At 48.4% G+C, this 27886-nt stretch overlaps 1 protein-coding gene across 2 annotated transcripts in view; it reads left to right on the top strand.

Annotated features, from left to right (window-relative positions):
* POLD2 (DNA polymerase delta 2, accessory subunit) overlaps window positions 1–27886 on the top strand; it is a 91053-nt gene that overhangs the window by 58819 nt on the left and 4348 nt on the right. For both annotated transcript variants that reach the window (XM_063931905.1, XM_063931906.1), the window contains exons 6-9: window positions 6641–6839; window positions 7088–7168; window positions 7361–7518; window positions 7592–7719. In XM_063931905.1, the coding sequence (XP_063787975.1) occupies window positions 6641–6839; window positions 7088–7168; window positions 7361–7518; window positions 7592–7719 (566 nt within the window). The remainder of the gene's footprint in view (window positions 1–6640; window positions 6840–7087; window positions 7169–7360; window positions 7519–7591; window positions 7720–27886) is intronic.

Below are 27886 nucleotides of genomic sequence, written 5' to 3'. Positions count from 1 at the left end.
CAGAGGAAAGCTGAGTCCGATAAGTAGCTGCCATGTAATTGATCGCACATGCAGGCTGCTCTCAGATCTCATGTCGGGTATCTCTGCTGTGAACATTTAGGCTTCTACACTCTGTACAGCGAGAGCGTTCTACATCAAACACAGTCCACACTGGGGATACAAGCAGGAACAGCTGTCGCTATAGAGACCAGTGATCAGCTCTCTTACCTTATGGGGGGAATCCAAATGTGGGCAAAGGATGCGAGTTGCTGTTACAACAGTGTGGACACACCAGTAAGGGCACCACATCTTGTACCCCTCGCAGCCCACTCTCACCACGAATTCCCACAATTTTGTACATAGTCCCATGAGGCTACGAACAAAATTGTGCAAGCCCGAGCTGCCGTAAATAGCATGTGTTGCCATACTAAGTCTCATGTGGGAGAACGCCTGCAACTAGATTCCCCCCTGTGTTTGTTTGTTGCATCTTTGTCTGCTTAGAACCCCTTTGTTTTTACATTAACACTTCTTAAACCATTGAGACTCATAGACCACCCAGTATCCTCTTCCAGGAATTTCCAGTACTGGCTGCAAGTTTCTTCCTAAATAATCTCTAATTACATAGTTCCGTTCTATGTGTGAAATTCAGTTGTTCGCAATGGCTGTGAATTGATACTGCTGGCAACTCAATTACCCGTTATAGTGCAGCGGCCTGAAAAATGGGGGGGGTTTCACAATTTTTATATCACTTGTATCCAATTAGCTCATACGAAAACCCCCCATTTTCTCTTACGTCCTAAAGGATTCTGGGGTCCACATTAGTACCATGGGGTATAGACGGGTCCACTAGGAGTCTTGGGCACTTTAAGAAATCAATAGTGTGCACTGGCTCCTCCTTTAGAAAATGTGCCCGGAGGAGCCGGTCACGCTTTGGAGAGCTCCTAAAGAGTTTTCTACATTTTATTTTTCTATTTATTATTTTCAGTCAGGGCCGTTTGGCAACAGCCTGACTGCTTCGTGGGACCTAGGGGTGAGAACTTCCTAAAGAGTTAATGGTCCCGTTTCTCTGCTGACAGGACACTGAGCTCATGAGGGAGCCATTCGCGAGCCACATCACGGCGCAGCGTACCCTCCCGCAGCGGGTTGCCGGCGGGAATGGCGGCACAAGAGTAGGAGCGCAGCTTTGAGTACAGGCTGCGCTCCGGGGCTCAGAAAGACATTTTCATAGAGGTGTCCTGCTGCTGAGGGGCGCGCTGAGCCACCACTGTTACCCACACTGACTACAGACATAACAGGGGTTTTAACCCGCTATTTTTCACAAAAATTACCTCAGGTCAGTTTCAGTAAAGTGCTTGAAGCTGCGCGCCCATAAGGGGACGGGGCTTCTCACTGAGCGGATCCAGCAGCTCACCAGCGCCATTTTCCCTCTGCAGATTGTACAAGCAGCATATACAGGGAAGCGCAGCTCCTCCACAAGGACTCCTCGTCGGTACCAGGTGGTCTTAGTGAGGGGGGGGGAGCAGTGATAGTATACTAAGCCCTATTAAGGTGCTAGTATCGCAACCCAGCTAAAATTTTTGCTTTGGCTAAAGGGGTGCTGTGTAGCTGGCTCTGACTTCTGTGTCTCCCTAAAACTCTGTAAAGATAATCTGTGTTCCCATTGTGTGTGGGTGGGTGTCCCTTCACAACCATGTCCAGGGACTGCGTGTCATGCACAGCGGAGTGTCTTTCCTCCCCTGGGGACTCACTACCCTGTACTCAGGATAGTGTCCTTTCTCAGGCTAGTGGGGCAGAACCCCCATGGTTGGCTTCCATTAAAGGGATGATATCTAATATTTGTACAAAATTATCCCATAATGAGAAAGAGACGCAAATTTTAAGACAGACTATGGATGACCTAATGAATAAAGATTCAGTCCCCATACCAGCGTCTCGCCCCCCCGCCCTTTTGCCCGTAAAAGTGTACTCTGGCCCAACTCATGCAGGGTGGTACTGATGACGATACATCAGATCCAGAGGAGGGTGAAGTAGATGCGAGTGGGGGAAATGCCGTCCTATCACAGGGCATACAGGCCATGATAGAAGCTGTCAGAAATGTCCTGCACATTCCTGATAAGACGGCTGAGGTTGAGGAGGAATCTTATTTTAATATAAAAAATAAATCCTCAGCTACCTTTCCGGCATCAAAGGAATTAAATACTTTGTTTGAACAAACTTGGGCTAATCCTGACAAGAAATTTAAGATTCCTAAAAGATTAATTACATCCTTTCCCTTTCATCTGGATGATAGAAAGAAATGAGAAAACTCGCCGATGGTTGACGCATCGGTATGTAGGCTGTCGCGTAAGATAGTCTTACCTGTTCCTGAAGCAGCATCCTTAAAGGACACAGCTGACAGCAAGATTGAGAACACTCTCAAATCACTGTACACTGCTGCTGGGGTGGCCCAGATGCCCACTATTGCTTGCGCATGGGTCACTAAAGCCATTGCACAGTGGTCAGGTAACTTAATTGATGGATTGGATACCTTACCCAGGGGGGAGATTGTTTTACTCCTGCAGCATATACAGGACTCTGCTACCTTTATGGTGGACGCCTTATAGGAAATTGGTTTGCTTAATGCACGCACCACGGCCATGGCACTTTCAGCACGCAGCGGCTTGTGGCTGCGCCAGTGGACGACGGATGCGGATTCCAGGAAAGGAGTGGAAAATCTAGCTTTCACAGGTGAAGTCCTGTTTGGAGATGAACTGGATAAGTTGATATCCAAGGCTACGGCGGGTAAGTCTACGTACCTTCCTTCCACAGCACCCCCAGCTAGAAAAACCTACTCTGCTCTGACTCTGCAGTCCTTTCGGACAGCGAAAAGGGTTCTTCTACAGCCTTCAAAGGTAATCCCAGAAAACCGTCCGTTGCAGGTCTCAGGAACAGAACTCTGGATCTGCTTCCTCAAAGCCTTCAGCATGACGGTGGTCCACACGGCCTTGGAGACAGGCAGGTGGGAGCTCGATTACGTTATTTCAGTCACGTTTGGGCAACATCTTGCCAGGATCCCTGGGTCATAGATCTTATTGTCCAGGGATACAGACTGGAGTTTCAGGAACTCCCACCTCACAGATTCTTCAAATCAGGCTTACCAGCTTCTCCGGAAGAAAGTGTGACTTTATAGGCAGCAATTCAAAAACTGGTTTAGACTCAGGTTATTGTCCCAGTTCCACTTCAACTTAAAAACAAGGGTTATTACTCCAACCTGTGTTTGGTTCCGAAGCCGGACGGTTCGGTGAGGGCCATTCTCAACCTCAAATTTCTGAATCCGTATTTAAGGGTGTTCAATTTCAAGATGGAGTCTCTGACAGCGGTGATCTCAGGTCTGGAGGAGGGGGAATTCCTGGTGTCTCTGGACATCAAGGATGCGTACCTTCACATTCCAATTTGGCTGCCTCATCTGGCGTATCTAAGGTTTGCACTGCGGGACTGTCACTACCAGTTTTAGGCTCTGCCATTTGGCCTCTCCACGGCACAGAGGGTATTCACCAAGGTAATGGCAGAGATGATGTTTCTCCTCCGCAAGCAAGGAGTGAACATAATACCATACCTGGACGACCTGCTAATAAAAGCACTTTCCAGGGAGAGGTTGTTGGACAGCATTGCCCTCTCAACCCGACTTCTCCAGGATCACAGGTGGATTCTGAACCTGCCAAAATCTCACCTGGAACCAACACGGAGGCTTCCGTTCCTAGGAATGATCCTGGATATGGAGGAACAAAGGGGTTCCTTCCATTGGAAAAGGCATTGGTAAATCCAGTCAATGGTGCGGGATGTCCTAAAACCAACCCGGATATCAGTGCATCTGTGCATTCGCCTTCTGGGGAAGATGGTAGCCTCTTACGAGGCTCTGCAGTACGGAAGGTTTCATGCAAGGCCATTCCAGCTGGATCTGTTGGACAAATGGTCCGCATCGCATCTTCACATGCACCAGAGGATATGTCTGTCGCCAAAAGCCAGGATTTCTCTTCTGTGGTGGCTCCAGACTTCTCACATGACCGAGGGTCAACGGTTCGGGATTCAAAATTGGATTCTGCTAACCACGATGCAAGCCTCAGAGGTTGGGGAGCAGTCACCCAAGGGGAACAGTTCCAAGGAAAGTGGTCAAGTCAGGAAGCCTTTCTTCCAATCAACATTCTGGAACTAAGGACCATATACAATGTCCTCCTAGCTTCGCATCTTCTTCAAGATCAAGCCGTTCAGGTTCAGTCGGACAATGTGACTGCAGTAACGTACATAAACCGACAGGGCGGAATGAAGAGCAGGGCTGCCATGTCAGAGTTAACAAAAATTCTCCTCTAGGCAGAAAGACACGCTGTCGGCAATCTTCATTCCGGGTTTAGACAACTGGGAAGCGGACTTCCTCAGCAGACACGACCTCCACCCAGTAGAGTGGGGCTTTCATCCACAGGTGTTCGAGTTCTTAACAAGTCGGTGGAGCATTCCACAGATAGACATGATGGCCTCTCGTCTCAACAAGAGGCTAAAATGCTATTGTTCCAGGTCGAGGGACCCACAAGCAGTGGCGGTGGACGCTCTGGTGACTCCATGGGTCTACCAGATGATTTACGTGTTTCCACCCCTTCCTCTGATCCCAAGAATTCTCAAAAGAATAAAAAGGGAAAAGGTTCAAGCAATTCTCATTGCTCCAGATTGGCCGAGAAGGGCCTGGTACGCGGATCTACTGGAGTTGCTCCTGGAGGACCCGTGGCCTCTGCCTCTATGAGAGGATCTTCTGCAACAGGGGCCGTTCGTCTATCAAGACTTACCGCGGCTACGTTTGACGGCATGGAAGTTGAGCGTCAGATTTTAGCCCGCAAAAGCCATTCTGAACAAGGTTATTCCAACCCTGATCCAAGCTAGGAAGGGGGTAACGTCTAAACATTACTACCGTATTTGAAAAAAATGTCTCGTGGTGTGAAAACAGGAAATTTCCTGCAGTGGAATTTCAACTGGGACGTTTTCTCCTTTTTCTACAGTAAGCTGTGAATGTGGGCCTACGTTTGGGCTCCTTGAAAGTCCAGATTTCGGCTTTGTCCATTTTCTTCCAGAAACAATTGGCTTCCCTCCCTGAGGTTCAGACGTTCTTAAAGGGTGTTCTGCACCTCCAAACGCCCTTTGTGCCTCCCACGGCATCTTGGGATCTTAACATGGTGTTGCAGTTTCTGCAATTGGACTGTTTTAAACCTATACAGGAGGTTGACGTTAAGTTTCTTACATGGAAGACTTTTACACTGTTGGCCTTTGCTTCCGCAAGGCGCGTGTCCGAACTGGGGGCGTTGTCTCACAAAAGCCCCTATTTGATTTTTTATGAGGATAGAGCTGAACTCAAAACTCGTCAGCAGTTTCTTCCTAAGGTGGTGTCTGCGTTTCATATCAACCAACCTATTTTGGTTCCGGTGCTTACTGACACCTCTGCTACCTCAAAGTCCCTGGATGTTGTGAGGGCTTTGAGATCTACGTGAAGAGGACAGCTCGTCACAGAAAATATAACTTGCTGTTTGTTCTCTATGATCCCAAGAAAATTGGGTGTCCTTCTTCAAAGCAGTCTATTGCTCGCTGGATCAGACTTACTATACAGCAGGCTTATTCTACGGCAGGATTGCCGCTTCCTAAAGTACCGGCCCACTCTACTAGGTTGGTGGGTTCTTCCTGGGCTGCTTCCCGGGGTGTCTCGGCTTTACTGCTATGCTGAGCAGCTACTTGGTAGGGTTCGAACACGTTTGCTAAGTGCTACAAGTTCGATACTTTGGCCTCTGAGGACCTTCAGTTTGGTCAATCAGTTCTGCAGGAACCTCAGCACTCTGCCACCCTGTTTGGGAGCTTTGGTACATCCCCATCGTACTAATGTGGATCCCAGTATCCTCTAGGACGTAAGAGAAAATAGGATTTTAATTACCTACCACCGGTAAATCCTTTTCTCGTAGTCCGTAGAGGATACTGGGCGCCCGCCCAGTGCTTCGTATTTCCTGCCCTGTTACTTCGTTAAGTAATATTGTTCGTTCAGATGTTCCTCATCTAGTTTGGTTAGCTTGGCTTTCCTCTTGTTTGTGTGTGCTGGTTCAAATCTCACCACTGTTCTGTTCTGTTACATCCTTCCTCAGGATATGTCCGTCTCCTCGGGCACAGTTTCTAGTCTGAGTCTGGTAGGAGGGGCATAGAGGGAGGAGCCATTGCACACTAATGATTTCTTAAAGTGCCCAAGGCTCCTAGTGGACCCGTCTATGCCCCATGGTACTAATGTGGACCCCAGTATCCTCTACGGACTACGAGAAAAGGATTTACCGGTAGGTAATTAAAATCCTATTTTTATTTTTGTGCGAAAATACATAGATCCGTGAAAAGCCGCTGACCTATGTATTTTTGCGGCACTTATCGCTGATAAGATGGGCACATATTGCAGATTATACGAAGCTTAGTCCCCAATAAGTGCCTGCATCGGGGGATAACCATTGGCATCGGTGCTAATTGGATAGCCCCCAGCGAATCCATTATCCACGGTAAATTAACATGGATTAATGGATACCCCCTATGAGTCTTATTGACACTTCTCTCTTCTTCTTCGTGCTCAGTCTCCAGTCACTGACCCACCACGGTTTTGCCTGCTGTACTATAGGTATGTGCTGCTGACGTCCGGTTTGGGCCTAGGAGGAGGCAGTGGAGACAGTTTGCTGGGCCTGCAGCTGCTTCTGGACTTGGTGACGGGGCAGGCTGGAGCCGAGGAGGAGCAGAGCTGTGCAGCTCGGATATCTCGCGTCATACTAGCTGGAAACCTGCTCAGCGAGAACACACAGAGCAAAGATTCTTTACATAAGGTACTAAATGGCGCGTCATGTAGGAGTTACCTTATCAGTCAATCATGTAACTAAACTCCCATCAGATTGGAGACACAGAAGCAGTCAGTGTTCTTGTCAGATAAGGCCATTAAGTGTTTGGATAGGTGTTGATCCCGTGACTGCTGCTTCAGTATCTCTCACTGATGGGGTTACATGATGTGATTCGTCAATGGCATAATGGGGTGAGATGACATAATCTGATTTGTTAACCTTGCTGTACTGTTCAGGCGAAATATCTCAGTAAGAAGACTCAGGCTGCCAGTGTGGAGGCTGTGAAGATGCTGGATGAGATCCTCCTCCAGCTCAGTGTAAGCATCATTCCTCAGACCTGTTATATTTCTGCTATACCCACCCCACGCATATAACAAAATACTGCCCTGTGGCTGACTTATGAACACAGCAGCCCAGGTAGCTGGTGGGGGCAGATAGGACTTTGGGTGAGAGTATCATTATGGTAGAATTATTTGGCGGGCTGCGTTGTAACCCTTTCCTGTCCACAGGCCTCTGTGTTTGTGGATGTAATGCCCGGCGCCTTTGATCCGACAAACTACATCCTTCCACAGCAGCCCCTGCACCGCTGCATGTTTCCCCAGTCGACACCGTACTCCACCCTACAACTGGTGACAAACCCTTATGAAGCCGAGATAGATGGCATCAGGTACCCACCTTACCACTACTTGCTCTAGTAATAAACTAATATAGCAGGGTCTAACTCTCCGCTGTCTCCACAGGTTTCTGGGCACAGCTGGTCAAAACATCAGCGATATATATAAGTACAGCAAAATGCAGGATTACCTGGAGATCCTGGAATGGACGCTGCAGGTGGGGCACTTGTGTCCTACTGCTCCGGATACGCTGGGTAAGGAGGTATCTGGCCATACGTTTACTATAAATGCTTTGCACACAGGAGCACAGTCTTACAATGATGGAAGGAAATGTTTTTAACTGACAAATATACTTCAATGAAACGTCTGAGGAGCAAAGTGTTGCTCGTTATGCCTCTGTAATTAGCTGTTAAGTTTCCATTCCCATGAATGAGTTTGATTTGTTGGACTTCATTTATGCATCATATGCTTACAGCCATTAGATGGCGCTGTCTATGGACAGAATGTAGTGGGCAGTTTTGAATCTCCATCAGTTGAGTTGTGGTGGCGAGATGGCATCTGGGATGTAATGGCAGAAAGACATTCAGTAACGCGGCCAACACAGATGGTGAGCGATGTGGAGAGAACAGTTAAGGCCAGTACACACTGGCAGAGATGTGCGCTGAGCGATCTATCACAGATCGCTCAGCACACATCTCTCCCCCCGCCCAGCACAGCGCGATGTGTGCTGAGCGAGAGGGGGGCCCTGATTTCTCCCAGCTGGTGAAATTAGCAATATGCTCTATTGTGTCCTCATGCAGGCCAATCTAGCACCGGTGATAGCGACTCGCAGGACCACGCATCGTTATCGCTGGGGGCATACACACGAGAGATCCCTGCTTAAAATCTAAGCAATCTAGTCAGATTGCTTAGGTTTTAAGAACGGATCTCTCCGTGTGTACCCCCCTGTACATTTGGGTATCATCTGCTTGCAGATGATACTGATAATTTACGGAGTGTTTACAGCATTGGAATATAATACATATTCTAACCAAGGTGATTACATAAGTCAGTGAGTCACCTGGAACTAAAATGGACCAAACTAGGGTAATAGAGGCGCCTGAGTCCCGGAGGCCCTGTGGGTTCTGGCTATTAACTCTGACGGGCTGTAGGCGACCCTCCATATTTGCTGGGGTAGCCTTCCCGAGTACCGCCACTACCTCCTACCTGATAAACTACTTCCTCCGCCTCTGTTGCCTCGGGATATTAGTACCCCTCCCCACCCCCAACTGCTGTCTCCTGACACACTGCCACTCGGGCATGGCTGGTCTCGCTCCCGACAATGGACTTCTTGTGGGCACTCTCGCTGTATGTGCCCTGGCTGTTGGCAAATGTAACATCTTCTGGAGTCAGATAGCCTTGGACTGTGAGGTCTGGGTGCACTAGGGTGCGTGGCTGGGGTAAGGGGTGACATTGGGCATGATGTAGCCAAGGGTGTATCTCGATCAGTTGGGGGCAGTCGGCCAGGCACCCATTCTCCTCTGTGAGTCCTCCTCCATCGGGGACGGTTAGCCAGAAATTCATCCGCCAGTGCTGCTGCTTCTGGGTCTATGGGGTTTCTGTCCACCACCCACTCTCGGACTTCTGGAGACATTTTGTTCATTAGTTGCTCAAATATGAAGAGATTTTGAAGGTCCTTTGCAGTTGTGGCTTGCTTCCATTCTAGCCACCGATCACCGTTCCTTCGAAATAAACTATTAAATTCCATGTACGAAGAATCTCCACTTTTTGCCATGGATCGGACTTTAGGGGGTAATTCAGAGTTGATCGCAACAGCAAATTTGTTAGCATTTGGGCAAAACCATGAGCACTGCAGGGGGGGCAGATAATAATATGTGCAGAGAGGGTTAGATTTGAGTGGTTTATATTGTTTCTGTGCAGGGTAAATACTGGCTGCTTTATTTTTACACTGCAATTTAGATTTAAGTTTGAACACACCCCACCCAAATCTAAGTCTCTCTGCAAATGTTATATTGGTTTTGCCCAACTGCTAACACATTTGCTGCTGCGATCAACTCTGAATTAGGCCCTTAGTGCGGTAGGATTCGGGGGTAACTGCATACCGAGCTGACAACAGTCTCCGAATCTCCTGGTAGTTTCTTCCTTGCTCTGGGCTCAGGGCATGGTATGCTTCCTGAGCTTGACCCATCAAACTAGGCACTAAATATTTTGACCACTCCCTCCAAGGTATATCATGCATATTCATCGTGGACTCAAATACCTGAAGGTGCGTTTCAATATCCGTGGCCGATTCCACAAAGCACAGTACATCGTTGCAGCCCGGTCGCGGCATATGTCTTTCTTCCCAAACTGGTGCTGCTGCCATCGATGGTACTATGACAGGTCTCCCCAGCGCCTCTCCCAATACTGCTGCCCTCTCATGTGCGGCAGCTCCTGGTCCCAGGATGTCAAGCCAAATCTTCAGCTGTTCTGTGTTGCCGACAGATATTGCAGCTGCATGGGTGGCCATTGCCCTGGTTCCATTACTAGTCCCCTCCACCGGGTCCTGGACCATATCCTCCTCTCCAGAAGTGTGTTCTAAGTCCCATTGCACCAATTTTTCGATTAGAGTACCCTTGGTATCCACTGTGTTGATTACAATTTTTCTTGCATGACACAGTTCTTGCAGGACTTCCTTCTTGTGTTTGTAGGATTGTGCTGTTACCTCCATTCTGCTGCAATATCTTGCTTCCATGTTTATAACCTGAGTGATCCCTCTGCTTGCCACAAATGTGAAGATACCGGGTTCCAAGTCACTCAAGCACGGTGGTAGATGAAAACCCAACAGTGGTTTATTAAACAGCTCAGCACCCCTCTGTAATCCAATTCCACACGACACTTCCCACCACAAACTCCTGACAGAACATTACTTCTTAAGGGGTGTACTGACGGGAAAGATGTGTGCTGAGCGATCTTAACACAGACTGTTAAGCACACATCTCTCCCCACGCTCAGCACAGCGCGATGTGCTGAGCGAGGGGGACGGACGAACGCTCACTTCACACAACGGTGAAGTGAGCGACCTGCTAAATTAAACCTGCATGCAGGCCCCGCGCATCGCTATCGCTGGGGGGCATACTCACGGCAGATCCATGCTCAAAATCTAAGCAATCTAGTCAGATTGCTTAGATTTTAAATACGGATCTCTCTGTGTATACCCCCCTTAAATCTGGGAGCAGAGAATCTTTCCCAGCTCTCTGGGTAACTCTACTTCTACCCCCAGAGGCTTCATATTGCAGGGGTGTGTTTGATTTCTTTGTCTGAGGATCTTACAGCATTGGAATACAATACATATTCTAATCAAGGTGATTACATTATTCAGTGATTCACCGTGTCTGGTCAGCTCACTGTTGGACAACAGGGAGTAAACAAGGGACAATGGTACCTTGTATGACTCACCCTTTGAGTGTCCACTGTTGTGTTAGTAAACAATAGGAAACATCAATACATTAACTAAAGTGTAACAGATAACAACACAATTGCAGATATTAACAATATTTAGGTTGATTTAAGCACAAACTGGGGGTTTGGGGACATGGGGATACAAAGTACATATTTGACATGGGAAATGAGGCATAACTATATTGATTATCACAAATCTCTCATTTCCTCACACGGAGCATATCAGGTATCCAGGAGACATGGTATAGATAGAGAAGAATGGTGTAAGAGAAATGAGAACACTGAAAGAACCATTTGATAAGAACCAGGATGATGGGGCTGTCTCCTGAAGACCTTCGGGCAGTGGTTTTCAAACTTTTTTTAATCACTGCGTCCTAGAGTATGAGAATTTTTTTAATGGCACCCCTAGGCAAAAGTGTCTAACATAGATATTTAGAAAGAAAAATCAGCTGAAGTAAATTGTATTATGTCATCCTTAGGTTCAGTTATGTGGTGGGAGACCAGATTTGCTTCAGTTTGCCTACATATTTTATGATTTGCAGCCACCAGCATTGGTTTTGCCTATTACATTGACATTAAATAATTTGCCTAGACCACCAACCCATGCACCCTTGCAAGTACCCCCGGCACACAGTTTGAGAACCAGTGACCTAGGGAATGCAGCGTTTGTATATGGAGAGTGTGGTCCACAGAGTAAGATGCAGCAGAGAGGTCCAGAGGAATTAGAAGTGAGCCATGGCCCTTAGACTTAGCAGTGACCAAATCACTGACCACTGTGGAGTGTTGGGAAAATACGCCTGACTGCAGTGGGTCCTGTAGGTTGTGTGAGGTAAGTTTAGGCAAGCCTCTATAGGGATAGTAATCTGAGAATAAAGCTAAAGGGGCGGCCCATACATCAGCAATCACAAAGAACCATTCACAAATTCTGCATTTTCCCCCTGAGTTAATGATTCACCAATCCACCAATATGCGCCCATATATTGCAGATATTTTACTGTGATTTGTAGATTAAATTCATCCAATCATCGGATCTGCAAATCATAAAAAAAGTGCCCATTTTACTAGTGACGGTCTGTAAATCAGCTGATCGTCACCATACCCTAGCCAACTACAGCACCGATTGGTCGGTGAAATCCAACATGTTGGACACCCTGATTCACTGACACCAATCACTGTATGGTCTGAATCTGTGAATTTTTTTTACATAATCATCTGCAAAATGCAGATTACCCTAAGTGATTGGGTAAATGATGTACGGGCCCCATTAGATTATCCGCCCATCCATCCAATTAGTTAATTTATTGGGATGAAAATCTAGTAATATATGGGAGCAAATGGCAGTCGACGGTTTGTTTGCTCCCAAACTAGTGATGAGCGGATTCGGTTTTACTCGGTTCTCAAAACGGCATCTTATTGGTTATCCAAAACACGTGACATCCGTGAGCCAATAAGATGCCGTTTTGAGAACCGAGTAAAACCGAATCCACTTATCACTATCCCAAACGCAGGAAAACAGACGAAATCTACATTAATTATAATGATGGAAGGATACCAGTAGAGTGAGAGCTGTTTATTAAGGCTGGCATGGGCATCGGAGACAATAAGATGATTTGTGAGGGGGGTGGGGGTGGGGGGTCAAATGGAGAGGAAGAAACAGGGGAGAATGGATCTAGATACTTCATCGTTATTTGTAGAAGCAGGAGAGAGAATTAGAATAAGTGGAATATTATAAGACTTACAAGGTCATTTGTGGCTACGGTTTGAGGAATGAAGAGTCCTTAGAGGGGACTGGAGCAGTGCAGGGCAGTACGGAGGAATGGCTGGATTGCAGGACCTGATGGGGATTACTAAATGAGTGACAAGGGACAAAGGCCAATAAAGGAAAGCGAGAGATGTGGAACTTCTGGATGTTGCTGGCTGTCCTCAGATGTTTTGCACTCTGTTCCACTGTGCTGTAGAACAACGACTTTCCATCCCAGTGTAATGAATGAGTCTGTGAAGAAATCGCAGACACATTTGCCCCACAGCAAGTGCATACACCCCCTAGACTGACTTGTTATGATCTAGTTATTCTCCCGTACAACACAAGCCACATGTGTGCAGATTGATCAGCTCTTCAAAGGGGTACCCGCGCTGGGACCAAAGGGCTGCATTAGTGTTCATGACTTTGACAGAGGTAATAATAATAGGTACAAATTGTGTATACATGTACGGGAGACCCGCAGTCAGATGTGGTTCCAGCAGAGATGGCAGCCGGTGCTAACTACAATCATGGATACATACATGGGGTTGAAATGTGGGGAGAAGGGGTCAGATCAGAATCAACGGAGGCAGATTATCGGCACATCCTATAACTGTGTAGGGGTTCAGTGTAATTGGGATGCCGGCTGTCAGTATACCAACAGCGGCATCCCATCCATCATAATCCCAACAAGCCAGAGAGCTCCCTAACCCTCCTTTGTGGGTGCCTAACCCTCCCCGGTGCCTAACCCTAACCCTCCCTTCCCCGCTGCCTAAACCTAACCCTACTGGGTTGATGCCTAACCCTAACTTCCCCTTCTATGTGCCTAACCCCCCCCCCCAATCCCTAACCCTCCCATCCCTGCACTCTAATCCTCCTTCTCCTGCCTAAACTTATAATACCCCCCTGCGGCAGTACACCAGCGCGACCTGCTGTTAGGACGATCAAGATGGCTGCTGTTGGTAATGTGACGCCGGCATCCCGAGGGCGTTGGGTCCTACTTTGGGATCCCAGCTTCAATATATCGACCGCTGGGATCCCATCTGTTGGGAAGCTAACTGCTTACACTCTGTAGTACATGCCGTCCTGCCTCGCCCGTGACTGTTGACCATTTCTTATAGCCTTAGTTATTTGCTTTCTCTGGGCCCACCATCAGTACACAGCTGCATTCTGGGTACAAATGTATCCGAGCAGAGCGTCTGGGCAATGAGAACAAGTCTGTATACATACTGTACATACTGCAAAGTGTAAGAAGTAGTAAGATACATGATGCAATGTGCTTGGTAACCGTTGCAGGATGACATGTACACACCCATTACTTAGTTATCTGAGGGCGTAAACGCCCTTTAATTGTAAACCAATTTGCATTTTAGATTTATTGGCCCGTCCATATATGCATATATCCTGTGTACAATAACCCAATAGTAGTAATTGATGTAGTCCTCACATTTATAACTCTCTGCCCTCCTTATTTCCTCCCCTGACTTCCCTAAGCTGTAAGCTGTCACTCACAGGGCTCTTCCCACCCTCTTGTTCTCTCCTGCGTTCTCCCTCCACTTTGCTTCCAGTCAGCATTATGATCCTTTCTGCCCACACACCCCAGTCTCCAGCTCATTGAGTCCTAGGAATCTGATGCATCGAGCGGGTTGGGATCGAAGCTGTTCGACGGTGTCATTAGATCGACAGTAATAGTGTTGACTGTAACATACGTCGACAATGTAATTATCAAATATATATGATATACCATAATGGTCAACGGTAATTAGACAGACGATGAATAGTGCAACACCATAAAATCCAACAAGACACATAGATCGACAGTTGAAAGTTAGACAGGTAATAGGTCGACAGTTAAATGATCAACTGGTTATAGATAGTCAAAAGGTAGACATAGCCACTGTCTGTTCTGTAACAGCACCACAGCCCTGCAAGCTCTGGTAGTACTGCAAGTACCAGCAACATTTACTGATAGGCACCCTCTGTCCCTACTGCACACGTGCCATCCATCAGCCCCCTATACACCCTGCTATTCCTAGCTGTCTTAATGTAGGTGTTGCCCTCCCCATAACCCTGTTACTGGAGGACCACACAACTCTACTTTTAAACAGTGTACTACAAGTCTCACACTGCCCTTACAGATCTGTATGTAGTACTACAATAACCAGCTGATGCCAAGCCATACCTGTCCTATACTCAGTGGCAGCCTCACAGGGGAATTCGATTGCCGTTGGGAAGATTCTAGTTAGCTTAATTAGGGGAACATTTACTAAGCAGTGATAAGAGCGGAGAAGTGAGCCAGTGGAGAAATTTCCCCATCAACCAATCAGCAGCTCTGTATCATTTTACAGTATGCAAATTATAGATGTTACTTCAGTGCTGATTGGTTGCCATGGGCAACTTCTCCACTGGCTCACTTCTCCGCTCTAATCACTGCTTAGTAAATGTACCCCTCTGTCTGTAGTTATTTACCGTCCGAAGTGGAGTCTTCTCCAGCATTGGGATCTGGTTCTTCTGCAGCAGGGTGAGTATGTGAGGTGTCTGTGAGTGTGTGTGTGAACCGACCCCTCCCAGCAGGCAGCACCTATTGCACTGCCTGCAGATACCGTGGGTATTGGGGGCGCACATACCCGCGGTAATCCAAAATTGGACGCCAGGTAAGCATGGTTTTTTACCTTGTTAAACCTTGCTTCCAATTGAATTCCTGCAGAACTGTTCCATTCATCAACCTCCCTATATACCCCGCTGTCCCTAGCTGTCTAAGGGGTCAATTTACTAAGCATTGGATGGAGATAAACTACCAACCAACCAGCTCCTGTCATTTCTCCTTCATCCACTAGGGGCCACTGGAGCGTAGTTACAATGGGGAAATAGTAGGCAGTAATTGGGAGCTGGCACTTTAAAATTCTCACACTGTGGCTAGCTCCTCCCCTACTATCTCCCCTCCAAGCCAGTCTTAGTTAGTGCCCGATGTGAGCTGGTTCACTTGGGTTTAGCTGAAGAATTTTTCTTTTTTCTTTATTATTTTATTTTTTCTTACTTACACACACAGACTGGCAGCTCTGCCACTGCCAGTCTGCACCGCGGGAGCTGCCGGCGGGGTCCCATCGCAGCTGCGTGCGGCTCGGGATGGGCCCCGGCTGAGGGAGACACTGAGCTCTCCTGAGTTGGCGGACACCGCTGCGTGCGGCGTGTGTCGCGGCCACTCCATCCAGCAGAAGATTCCGGCAGCAGGGCAGCGGTGAGTATCAAATGTGGCCGGACACCGCTGCGTGCGGCGCGTGTCGGGGCCACTCCATCACAGAGGATTCCGGCCGGACACCGCTGCGTGCGGCGCGTGTCGGGGCCGCGGGGTCGAACAGAGTACGCCTAAAGTGGCGAGTACAAACATCCCCCCCTCCAGACTGATGTATGCTTTTACAGATTCAGTTTTCAACATATGTATCTCCAGTCATAGAAGGCTGGAGTGCATCAAAGGCGCTTACTAATTTGAACTTGGCGCCATTATATGGGGGGCGGAGCTTCAGCCCGCTCTGTAGACGGGCTCAGCGCTCTTCACTACCCGGCTGCAGCAGAAGGCAGCCGGGGGATACAGAACAGTGAAATGTAAGTTACAAGGCTGGTTGCCTTTTATAGTTGCCGCCTTTATCTTATGTCAGTGTTGTGTAATGGACTGTCCGCTCCCCGGCCGCAGCATACAAGCGGACGGGGAGATACAGGGCGCTTCCCGCTTACTGTAGAGCAGGTTTGAATTTGGCGCCGAAGCGCGGGGGGGGGGGCGGAGCTAACTCCCGCTCTGTTCGGCGGGTTAAGCGCTCTCCGTCCCCCGGCCGCTACAGGACCGCCGCTTCACTGTCATACCGCTCCCCGGCCGCTGCAAGCTCCCTTCCCTCTCCGGGCTGTTCAGGGAGGATAAAGGTAGGATGTGGGGGTGAAGGCTATTCCCGCTTTGCTCAGCGGGCTCCCGGCGGCGGATCGCAGCGTTCACTGCCTCTAGGCACAAATCCTGTTTCAGGGGGGTTTTTAGTGTTTCTGTGCAGGGAGTTGCTGACATATTGGTAATATCTGACTTTGTCAGCCATTCCTCCCGGCAGGAGAGTCCTCTGCCAGACATTTCATACATGGAGCCTGCTCTATTACAGGAGCTGGGGCTCATCTCATAACTGATTAAAAATTGACTGTGCTTTACCCTACAAATACTATTAGGTTCAAATAGACAGTATTTATCTACCCTATTAGGTTCACAGGCACAGTATTTATCTACCCTAGTGGGTTCACATACACGGTTGGATTCACTGTGGGTGTGTATATATATAGATATATATATAGATATGTATGTATGAATATGTATATGTGTGGAGGTATGTATATAGATATATGCATACAATACCGTATATAGGGCAGTGCGAATGGGGTAGTAGTTGGCATTGCTGCCTCGCGGCATTGGAGGTCGTGGGTTTGGTTCCCACCGTGGCCCTAGCTGTGTGTAGTTTGTACAGATGTGTCCACATACATCCTTAGGATAAAACAAACCATTTCCGCAATGTTTTCTAATAACAAAATACCTCCTTACCACATAACATTTTCCCCCATCTTTTCTCGCAGTCTGGTCACCATTTTGAAAAGCCAGCGGAACCTCCGAGAAACATCTGGTGCACCTAAATTAGCGGTACACTGCATACAGGGCGGGGTGTTGCCTTCCCTTTATTATTCCTTGGTGTCACTAGTTACTAATGCTATTTGTAATTTGAGAAATGTGTGTAAGGCATCAGACAAATAGCGCTGCTGCTCAGTATGCTAGTAGCGGGTATCTGTACAGGGGGACCAGGGTTTGAAAAACTTTAAGGGGAGCTCCTATAGCCTAGGGCTAAGACTCCTGTCCCACAGCGCAGCGCTACTGGTTCAGGTCTCCGCTGCTCCAGAAAGTTTATTTGAATCGTGTTGGTCACTACACATTATAGTGCAGACCTTACATAGGGCTGTGTTTATTTAACCCACCTTTTCTCCTTTCGTTGGTCTCACCTGGGATAGTCAAAGAATTCCCTCTTAGGTGTGAAGTATGCGGTGGAGCCATCTGCTTAGCCCTCCACGCACCTGCAGAACACTCCTGTTTGAACAGCTCAGATTATACAGGTAATGTCACTATTAACCAGAGACCTTGTACGTCATTTCACCTCTCCAGGTTTCTAAAGGAACCTTGCTAACTAACCTTCCAGGTTACAATACTGATGATGTCTGTTTTCTGTGGAGTCTGAACCAGTGTCTCAGAATATCCAGGTGCATTATACAGCAGTTCGTCTGGTACTGCAGGTAAAGGAGGCGGACACGTCAAGTCCATCGGGGTACGACGCCAATGACGAAATGACAGCGACTGGTCCAGTCTCGGATGAGCTGGGCAGGCTCCGGTAGGCGGCCGGCAGACACCCGAATACACAATATCAGGTATCAAACAATGTTTGTTTTTCCTATCCTTTCCCCGCAGACGGCAGGAGATGGTATCAGAACCTCTCTAGGGTATACCCCTCGATGTATCGCCGGTCCAACAAGCTGCTGTTTTCCTGAGGCAGCCTTGCTCAGGGATCCATCAAAGACATATACGGCAGCGCGGTTCTATCTTGTCCGGAGCAGGTAGGTTGTGGAACAATTGTCCTCTAGGTTACGGGATAAGTCGCATCAGGATAAACTGATACTTTGGTACAGGTCCGAATCAGGATTCTGCTTTATGATCTTTGGAGGTCTCCACGTCTGCAGACTCGGACCCTGCATTTTCGCTTGGGCTGTCTTAACCCGACGACCTCTGGGTCTGCGACAGTGACAGGTGAACATGTAATCCTACGGGGCAGATGGTTCAGGGGAAGGATCTTTCTGCAGGATTTCTTGAACCATGGGAGGTAAGTCCACTTTGCTTTCTCCTAATACTGCCCCAGCTCCAAGACAGACCTTTACCAGTCTTTCCTTTAGATTTTTCCGTGCCCCTTCAAACTTTCGACTCCACACGGGCGATATCTCAGTCGCCAGGGGATCTCAGGGTAAAAGGCTGAAGCAGAGGTTCAGCATCCTCGGTCCAGTCTGATTTTAGGTCATCCTATAAACCCACTACAGGTCAGACTTTCCTACCACCTGGAGGGTCCCAGGGTAGGCGCAGGTCGGTGGTCCTGCGGGAAGAACTGAGAAGGCTTGGGCGGTTACAAACTAGATTTTGGAGTACAACCATCTCAGGAGTCCCTCGGCAGGGGTCGGCCGATTTACGATGACAAGAGAGTCATACTGCAGGCGGCGCTCCATATGCTTCTAACCGCAAAGGGTGTTGATCCCTGTTTTTCACATATCATTTGAATCGGGACAGTTCTCAGGCCTTTGTTTTCTTCTCACGTTCCGAAGCCAGTTGGCTCGGCCAGGCCTATTCTGGCCTTAGAATCCTTTCAGTCTGCGATTGCTAGTTTGAACAAGAAAGGGAGTTTTACGCGTCCCTTGTCTTCAGAGATGCCTGTTTACTCATTTCCGCTGGACGGCCTTTTCTCAGATTCGCATTACAGGATTCTCATTTTCACTGTCAGTCCTTTCCTTTCGGTCTCTCTTCCGCTCCCACAGAGTTCAGGAAGATCACAGAATAACTCTTTTTCAAGGGCAGTAGGTGACGTTGGTTCCCTAATGGGACAATCTACTGCTACTTTCCCACTCTGTACATTAGGTGGCTTCTGAATAGCCGGAGGATCCAGGAGCTTCTGGTTCAACACAGATCCAGTTTATGCTCCTCGTAGACGTTTCTCAACACGGTCCGTCAGAGGATTTTTTTTCCTTCCTCGGCACCAGGTACTCTATTCCTTCTGTCAAGTTGCGACGCAATGAGTGGTCGCCTACATTCCTCTCTGAGCGGGGGACAACATTCCTCTCTGAGCGGGGGACAACAATCTTCTTTCCAAAAAGGTCAAGCCACCAGGTCAGACTCCCGGGTGAGGAAACATTCCCCGGAGTTTTGTCAGCTGGTCCGCTGTGGACGGAGATTTCGGATCGACCTCAGGGCGTTCTGACTGACTCTTAACCCTTTACTACTCTCGGACGTGAGCTCGGACGGCAGTAGCCGAGGAGGCCCTCAGGGCTCCGGGGAGTTTTCTGGTTATTCTATCCTGCCTACCTTTTTGATTTCTAACTCATGTTCGGTAACACAGGAGGGGATTATGTGTGCTAGCCCTCTCGGTGGCTCTGATTGGGCCACGCATGACTTGAAGATACAGATACACCTGTTGTCAGTAGAGGAGCCTTGGCTCCTACCTCGACTGGACTGTCTACTTCAACAGGGTCCTTTTTCTTTGTTCAATCTTACACTGGTCTCGTTTAACCGTGTGACTGTTCTCGAGACCTCAGAAGGGAGGAGTTCCCTAGTTCGGTTAGGCCTACTGAGCCTCGATTTCAGAAGTCTGTTATCTCTTCTCGCTTTTGCCACTTTTGGAAAACTGTATGGGACATAATAAGCATAAAAGGGGTTTTCCCCTTTTTTCAGTTACCATTCAGCCGTCATCTTTGGTTTCTCTGGGAGGTTTTGCTCAGCTGCGCTTCAAACCACACTGACCTGAATTTTAGGTATCTGCCTTTTTCGGTTTTCTTCCAAAAGAGATTAGCCTAGCGGCCGTCAGTTCGGCCTCTTTTTCAGGGAGTACTCTATTGGCAACTCCCCCGGCTGAGCTTCGGTCTCGGCGGTCGTTTCTTCCAGAGGGAATGTCCATTTTTCAGATAAATCTGACACTAGTGTTTTTTGGTCCTCTATGAATGTTGTCAGGGCTCGCCGACTCTCTACAGAGGTCTTCGGCTATTCGACGAAGTGTTTTTTTTCTTTGTGCTGTACGATGCTCCCGTGCTAAATAGCCGGGGTCCCAGCATACGCTGGGACGTTGGATACATCTGACCATCAGACAGTCTTCTTGGCGGTTGCTAGGAAGCCTCCGTTTTCCATTTCAGCGCACTTTATGCGCGTTGTAAGACCTTCGGGGGCGGCTGCCCGTGGGGTCTCCATAAATGGTTTGTCGGGCGGCTACTTGGTCGGACCGACATTCGTTTTGTCAAATTCTACAAGTTTGACAATTTTGCGGCCTCTGCATCACAGTTTGGCCGAGCAGTTTTTACAGGACTCTCAGCGCTCTCCCACCCGTTTTTGGGAGCTCTGGGACGTCCCCATTGTAACTACGCTCCAGTGGCCCCTAGTGGATGAAGGAGAAATCAGGATTTTGGTACTTACCGATAAATCCCTTTCTCCGATTCCACAGGGGCCACTGGACGCCCACCCAGCGCTGTTCCTCCTTGTTTTTTGCTTAAAGGTTTGCAGATCAATATATGACTGCTTGTTGAGTACAGGCTAGCCTGGTTTTTGTCAGGTTCTGTTCCAGGTTTAGTTTGGTTTATCCTGGTTTACAGGGCGTCATTAACCTCCTCTACCTTAAGGTTTGTTTATTCCATCTCTCATCGGGCACAGTTTTACGTAGACTGGCTTGGAGGGGAGATAGTAGGGGAGGAGCTAGCCACAGTGTGAGAATTTTAAAGTGCCAGCTCCCAATTACTGCCTACTATTTCCCCATTGTAACTACGCTCCAGTGGCCCCTGTGGAATCGGAGAAAGGGATTTATCGGTAAGTACCAAAATCCTGATTTTTCTAACCCAGCCTGTGACATGGCAGTTAGGAGCTGATTGGCTGGTACTTTATCTCCGTACACTTAATCTCCATCTAAGGCTTAATAATTAGACCCATCAATGTAGACCAGGCTTTCCCAACCACGGTCCTCAAGGCACACCAACAGTGCAGGTTTTAGTGATATCCAGGCTTCAGCACAGGTGACTTAATTAGTAGCTCACTTATTTTGATTTAACCATCTGTGCTGCAGCCTGGATATCACTAAAACCTGCACTGTTGGTGTGCCTTGAGGACCGCGGTTGGGAAAGCCTGGTGTAGACTCTGCTATCCATCACCCCCCTATACACCCTGCAATTCTGAGCTGTATAAATCTAGATGTTGCTATTATTCACCCCCCTATACACCCCTCTATTCCTAGCTGTCTAAATCTAGATGGGGCACTCCTAACCCCGGTAATAGCGGACCGCCCGACTCAACTTTTTACACATAGTACTAGAAATACCATACTGTGCTTTACAGCTCTCCAAGCGCGAACAATTGTCATTTCCCTCTTTGTCCCTCGTATAGCCATGTGCCGTCCATCACTCCCCTATATCACTCCCCTCCTGCTATTCCTAGCTGTCTAGAACTAGACGTGGCTATCCATCACTCCCCTATACACCCCGCTATTCCTAGCTGTCTAGAACTAGACGTGGCTATCCATCACTCCCCTATACACCCCGCTATTCCTAGCTGTCTAGAACTAGACGGGGCTATCCATCACTCCCCTATACACCCTACAATTCCTAGCTGTCTAGAAGTAGACGTGGCTATCCATCACTCCCCTATACATCCTGCTATTCCTAGCTGTCTAGAACTAGACGTGGCTATCCATCACTCCCCTGTACACCCTGCTATTCCTAGCTGTCTAGAACTAGACGTGGCTATCCATCACTCCCCTATACACCCTGCTATTTCTAGCTGTCTAGAACTAGACGTGGCTATCCATCACTCCCCTATACACCCTGCTATTCCTAGCTGGCTAGAACTAGACGTGGCTATCCATCACTCCCCTATACACCCTGCTATTCCTAGTTGTCTAGAACTAGAAGGGGCTATCCATCACTCCCCTATACACCCTGCTATTCCTAGCTGTCTAGAACTAGACGTGGCTATCCATCACTCCCCTATACACCCTGCTATTCCTAGCTGTCTAGAACTAGACGTGGCTATCCATCACTCCCCTATACACCCTGCTATTCCTAGCTGGCTAGAACTAGACGTGGCTATCCATCACTCCCCTATACACCCTGCTATTTCTAGCTGTCTAGAACTAGACGTGGCTATCCATCACTCCCCTATACACCCTGCTATTCCTAGCTGTCTAGAACTAGACGTGGCTATCCATCACTCCCCTATACACCCTGCTATTCCTAGCTGTCTAGAACTAGACGTGGCTATCCATCACTCCCCTATACACCCTGCTATTCCTAGCTGGCTAGAACTAGACGTGGCTATCCATCACTCCCCTATACACCCTGCTATTTCTAGCTGTCTAGAACTAGACGTGGCTATCCATCACTCCCCTATACACCCTGCTATTCCTAGCTGTCTAGAACTAGACGTGGCTATCCATCACTCCCCTATACACCCTGCTATTCCTAGCTGGCTAGAACTAGACGTTGCTATCCATCACTCCCCTATACACCCTGCTATTCCTAGTTGTCTAGAACTAGAAGGGGCTATCCATCACTCCCCTATACACCCTGCTATTCCTAGCTGTCTAGAACTAGACGTGGCTATCCATCACTCCCCTATACACCCTGCTATTCCTAGCTGTCTAGAACTAGACGTGGCTATCCATCACTCCCCTATACACCCTGCTATTCCTAGCTGGCTAGAACTAGACGTGGCTATCCATCACTCCCCTATACACCCTGCTATTTCTAGCTGTCTAGAACTAGACGTGGCTATCCATCACCCCCCTATACACCCTGCTATTTCTAGCTGTCTAGAACTAGACGTGGCTATCCATCACTCCCCTATACACCCTGCTATTCCTAGCTGGCTAGAACTAGACGTGGCTATCCATCACTCCCCTATACACCCTGCTATTCCTAGCTGTCTAGGACTAGACGTTGCTATCCATCACTCCCCTATATACCCTGCTATTCCTAGTTGTCTAGAACTAGACGGGGCTATCCATCACTCCCCTATACACCCTGCAATTCCTAGCTGTCTAAATCAGACTTGGGGTAGCAGAGATATTCACGTTCAAAACGCGGGGGCGGTCCAATACATTCTCTATGGGGAAATAGAGCACCTTTTCTGGCTGCGGTTTTATATCTTCATGGGCAGATATTTCCACTTCCTCCTGACATAGAGTTTTTCTAATCACATCCCCTGAAAGCTGGAGGTCTGAGTGGAACCTATCGGCTTGTTTCTGCTGTGTCCAGATCCAGAGATATCTGACTTCCGGCAGCCTGACCCCTGCTCCAGCTCCTTGCCAGTGCCTAAGTTTCCACTGCTGTTTTATATTTTCATTGGTGGATTGTTCCGTAACCGCAGGTCTGATCTGCTAGCCACCATATAAAAGTAGTCGACCGGTCCTCCGATGGCGCGGTTACGGGGTGCAGTGTCTACATTTAGACAGCTAGAGATAGGGCTGCTGATGAACAGCACAGTTCTGCTGGAACTGGGTGTGCTATCGAGTACAGGACAAGTGTGACTTAGCAGCTGCTGGTTATTGTAGTACTAAAAGTCCATGCAAAGCTGTAAGGGCAGCGTGGGACTTGTAGTACACCGTTTAAATGTACAGTCGGGGATCCTCCATTAGCGGCGTTACGGCGAACAGCGTCTACATTTAGACAGCTAGGGATAGCAGTGTCTTTAGGGGGCTAATGGATGGTACATGTGCGCAGCCGGGACGGAGGGTGTCTGTCAGTAAATGACAAGTGTTGCTGGGTAGCTGCTGGTACTTGCAGTACTACCAGCACTTTTAGAGCTGCAAGGGCAGTATGGTACAAGTAGTACCATGTGTAAAAGTTGAGTCGGGCAGTCTCCTTTGACTGGGTGGCCAGCTGATACAAGTTTTGACCTATTCCCAGTCTTCCTTTTAACGGTCAATGTATTGCATGTATAGCTGTTCACTGTTGATCTATTTATTTGTCTACCTTTTTATGTGTCCATCATGTATGTGTCGATTCTGTCTGTCTATTATCTAACAGCCTATAGGTTCATACAAACGGTGTGATTTGAACTACCGTCCGTATCGGTAGAAAACATAGTACATATCGCACTATGCGTATACAGCTTGCGATGCTGATGTACAGTCCTGTGAGGTCGGTAGCGCAAGAAAAAAATGCCCGTCCAGGCAGGTAAATTTTGACTAGAAAGTGTACAATCTAGTGCAGTGGTCTCTAACCTTAATTGGGGTGTGAGCTACTCGAGAAAAATAAAACCTTTTGAGGAGCTACTCAAGTTTTTTTATTTTTTTTTAATTGCTGTACTTGAATGGTTGCTGGCGCTCTCTCAGTGTTAAGACTCAACTCGTGTCCAGTGGCGTAGCTATAAATTTTGCACCCTCCTGCCAAAAAAGTTTCTGGCGCCCATCCCATTGCTATATTAAAAGTAAAGAATTAGCGCGCACCATGGGCGTGCATGCTCCAAAAATAGGATGTGGCCTCACTGAAAGGGGCGTGGTATTGCAGGAAATGACTACCGTATACCCCAGTTTTGCACACCCAGATATTGGCCACCACAGGAAATAAAATCCTGATTCATGCCTATTAAATTATTTGTCATTTCTCCTCCTCATGGGAATGCCCGTGACGCATTATACCACACACCTTAATGCCACTTACACAATATGCCACACACGTAATGCCCTTTACACATTATGCCACACACCGCAGTGTTTCTGAAACATTATTCCACATACCGTAATGCCCATTACACATATCACACACACAGCAATGCCCGTTATACATTATGCCACACACCGTAATGCCCATTACACATTATATCACACTTCGCAATGCCCGTTATACATTATGCCACACACTGTAATCACATTATGCCCCACAGTAAGGCTTCTGATTAATTTTAAATTACCTGCTCATTGCCAGGATTTCATGCTCGTTGCCAGGGCTTTCATGCTCTGGGTTCCATGCTTGTTGCCAGTGGTGTCATGATCATTGCCAGGGATCTTGTTGCCAGTGGTGTAATGTTCATTGCCAGGGGTGTAACGCTCTGCGTGTCATGCTTGTTGCCAGGGGTGTAACGCTCTGCATGTCATGCTTGTTGCCAGGGGTGTAACGCTCTGCATGTCATGCTTGTTGTCAGGGTTGTAGTGCTCTGCGTGTCATGCTTGTTGCCAGGGATCTTGTTGCCAGTGGTGTAATGTTCATTGCCAGGGGTGTAACGCTCTGCGTGTCATGCTTGTTGCCAGGGGTGTAACGCTCTGCATGTCATGCTTGTTGTCAGGGGTGTAATGCTCTGCGTGTCATGCTTGTTGTCAGGGATGTAATGCTCTGCGTGTCATGCTTGTTGTCAGGGGTGTAATGCTTTGCGTGTCATGCTCATTGCCAGGGATGTAATGCTCTGCGTGTCATGCTTGTTGTCAGGGGTGTAATGCTCTGCGTGTCATGCTTGTTGTCAGGGGTGTAATGCTCTGCGTGTCATGCTTGTTGTCAGGGGTGTAATGCTCTGCGTGTCATGCTTGTCAGGGGTGTAATGCTCTGCGTGTCATGCTTGTTGGCAGGGGTGTAATGCTCTGCGTGTCATGCTTGTTGGCAGGGGTGTAATGCTCTGCGTGTCATGCTTGTTGGCAGGGGTGTAATGCTCTGCGTGTCATGCTCGTTGCCAGGGATGTAATGCTCTGCGTATCATGCTTGTTGTCAGGGGTGTAATGCTCTGCGTGTCATGCTTGTTGGCAGGGGTGTAATGCTCTGCGTGTCATGCTCGTTGCCAGGGTGTAATGGTTTGTGTGTCATGCTTGTTGCCAGGGATGTAATGCTCTGCGTGTCATGCTTGTTGTCAGGGGTGTAATGCTCTGCGTGTCATGCTTGTTGTCAGGGGTGTAATGCTCTGCGTGTCATGCTTGTTGTCAGGGGTGTAATGCTGTGCGTGTCATGCTTGTTGGCAGGGGTGTAATGCTCTGCGTGTCATGCTCGTTGCCAGAGATGTAATGCTCTGCGTGTCATGCTTGTCAGGGGTGTAATGCTCTGCGTATCATGCTTGTTGTCAGGGGTGTAATGCTCTGCGTGTCATGCTTGTTGGCAGGGGTGTAATGCTCTGCGTGTCATGCTCGTTGTCAGGGGTGTAATTCTCTGCGTGTCCTGCTTGTTGGCAGGGGTGTAATGCTCTGCGTGTCATGCTTGTTGGCAGGGGTGTAATGCTCTGCGTGTCATGCTCGTTGCCAGGGTGTAATGGTTTGTGTGTCATGCTTGTTGGCAGGGGTGTAATGCTCTGCGTGTCATGCTCGTTGCCAGGGTGTAATGCTCTGCGTGTCATGCTTGTTGTCAGGGGTGTAATGCTTTGCGTGTCATGCTCGTTGCCAGGGATGTAATGCTCTGCGTGTCATGCTTGTTGTCAGGGGTGTAATGCTCTGCGTGTCATGCTTGTTGTCAGGGGTGTAATGCTCTGCGTGTCATGCTTGTTGTCAGGGGTGTAATGCTCTGCGTGTCATGCTTGTTGGCAGGGGTGTAATGCTCTGCGTGTCATGCTTGTTGTCAGGGGTGTAATGCTCTGCGTGTCATGCTCGTTGCCAGGGATGTAATGCTCTGCGTATCATTCTTGTTGTCAGGGGTGTAATGCTCTGCGTGTCATGCTTGTTGTCAGGGGTGTAATGCTCTGCGTGTCATGCTTGTTGTCAGGGGTGTAATGCTGTGCGTGTCATGCTTGTTGGCAGGGGTGTAATGCTCTGCGTGTCATGCTCGTTGCCAGAGATGTAATGCTCTGCGTGTCATGCTTGTCAGGGGTGTAATGCTCTGCGTATCATGCTTGTTGTCAGGGGTGTAATGCTCTGCGTGTCATGCTTGTTGGCAGGGGTGTAATGCTCTGCGTGTCATGCTCGTTGTCAGGGGTGTAATTCTCTGCGTGTCATGCTTGTTGGCAGGGGTGTAATGCTCTGCGTGTCATGCTTGTTGGCAGGGGTGTAATGCTCTGCGTGTCATGCTCGTTGCCAGGGTGTAATGGTTTGTGTGTCATGCTTGTTGGCAGGGGTGTAATGCTCTGCGTGTCATGCTCGTTGCCAGGGTGTAATGGTTTGTGTGTCATGCTTGTTGTCAGGGATGTAATGCTCTGCGTGTCATGCTTGTTGTCAGGGGTGTAATGCTTTGCGTGTAATGCTCGTTGCCAGGGATGTAATGCTCTGCGTGTCATGCTTGTTGTCAGGGGTGTAATGCTCTGCGTGTCATGCTTGTTGTCAGGGGTGTAATGCTCTGCGTATCATGCTTGTTGGCAGGGGTGTAATGCTCTGCGTGTCATGCTTGTTGTCAGGGGTGTAATGCTCTGCGTGTCATGCTCGTTGCCAGGGATGTAATGCTCTGCGTATCATGCTTGTTGTCAGGGGTGTAATGCTCTGCGTGTCATGCTTGTTGGCAGGGGTGTAATGCTCTGCGTGTCATGCTTGTTGGCA

The sequence above is a fragment of the Pseudophryne corroboree genome, chromosome 6 (assembly GCF_028390025.1).
Source record: "Pseudophryne corroboree isolate aPseCor3 chromosome 6, aPseCor3.hap2, whole genome shotgun sequence".
Taxonomy (NCBI): Eukaryota; Metazoa; Chordata; class Amphibia; order Anura; family Myobatrachidae; genus Pseudophryne; species Pseudophryne corroboree.
The sequence above is the reverse complement of the archived record's forward strand: the minus strand, read 5'-3'. Positions and strand labels throughout refer to the sequence as shown.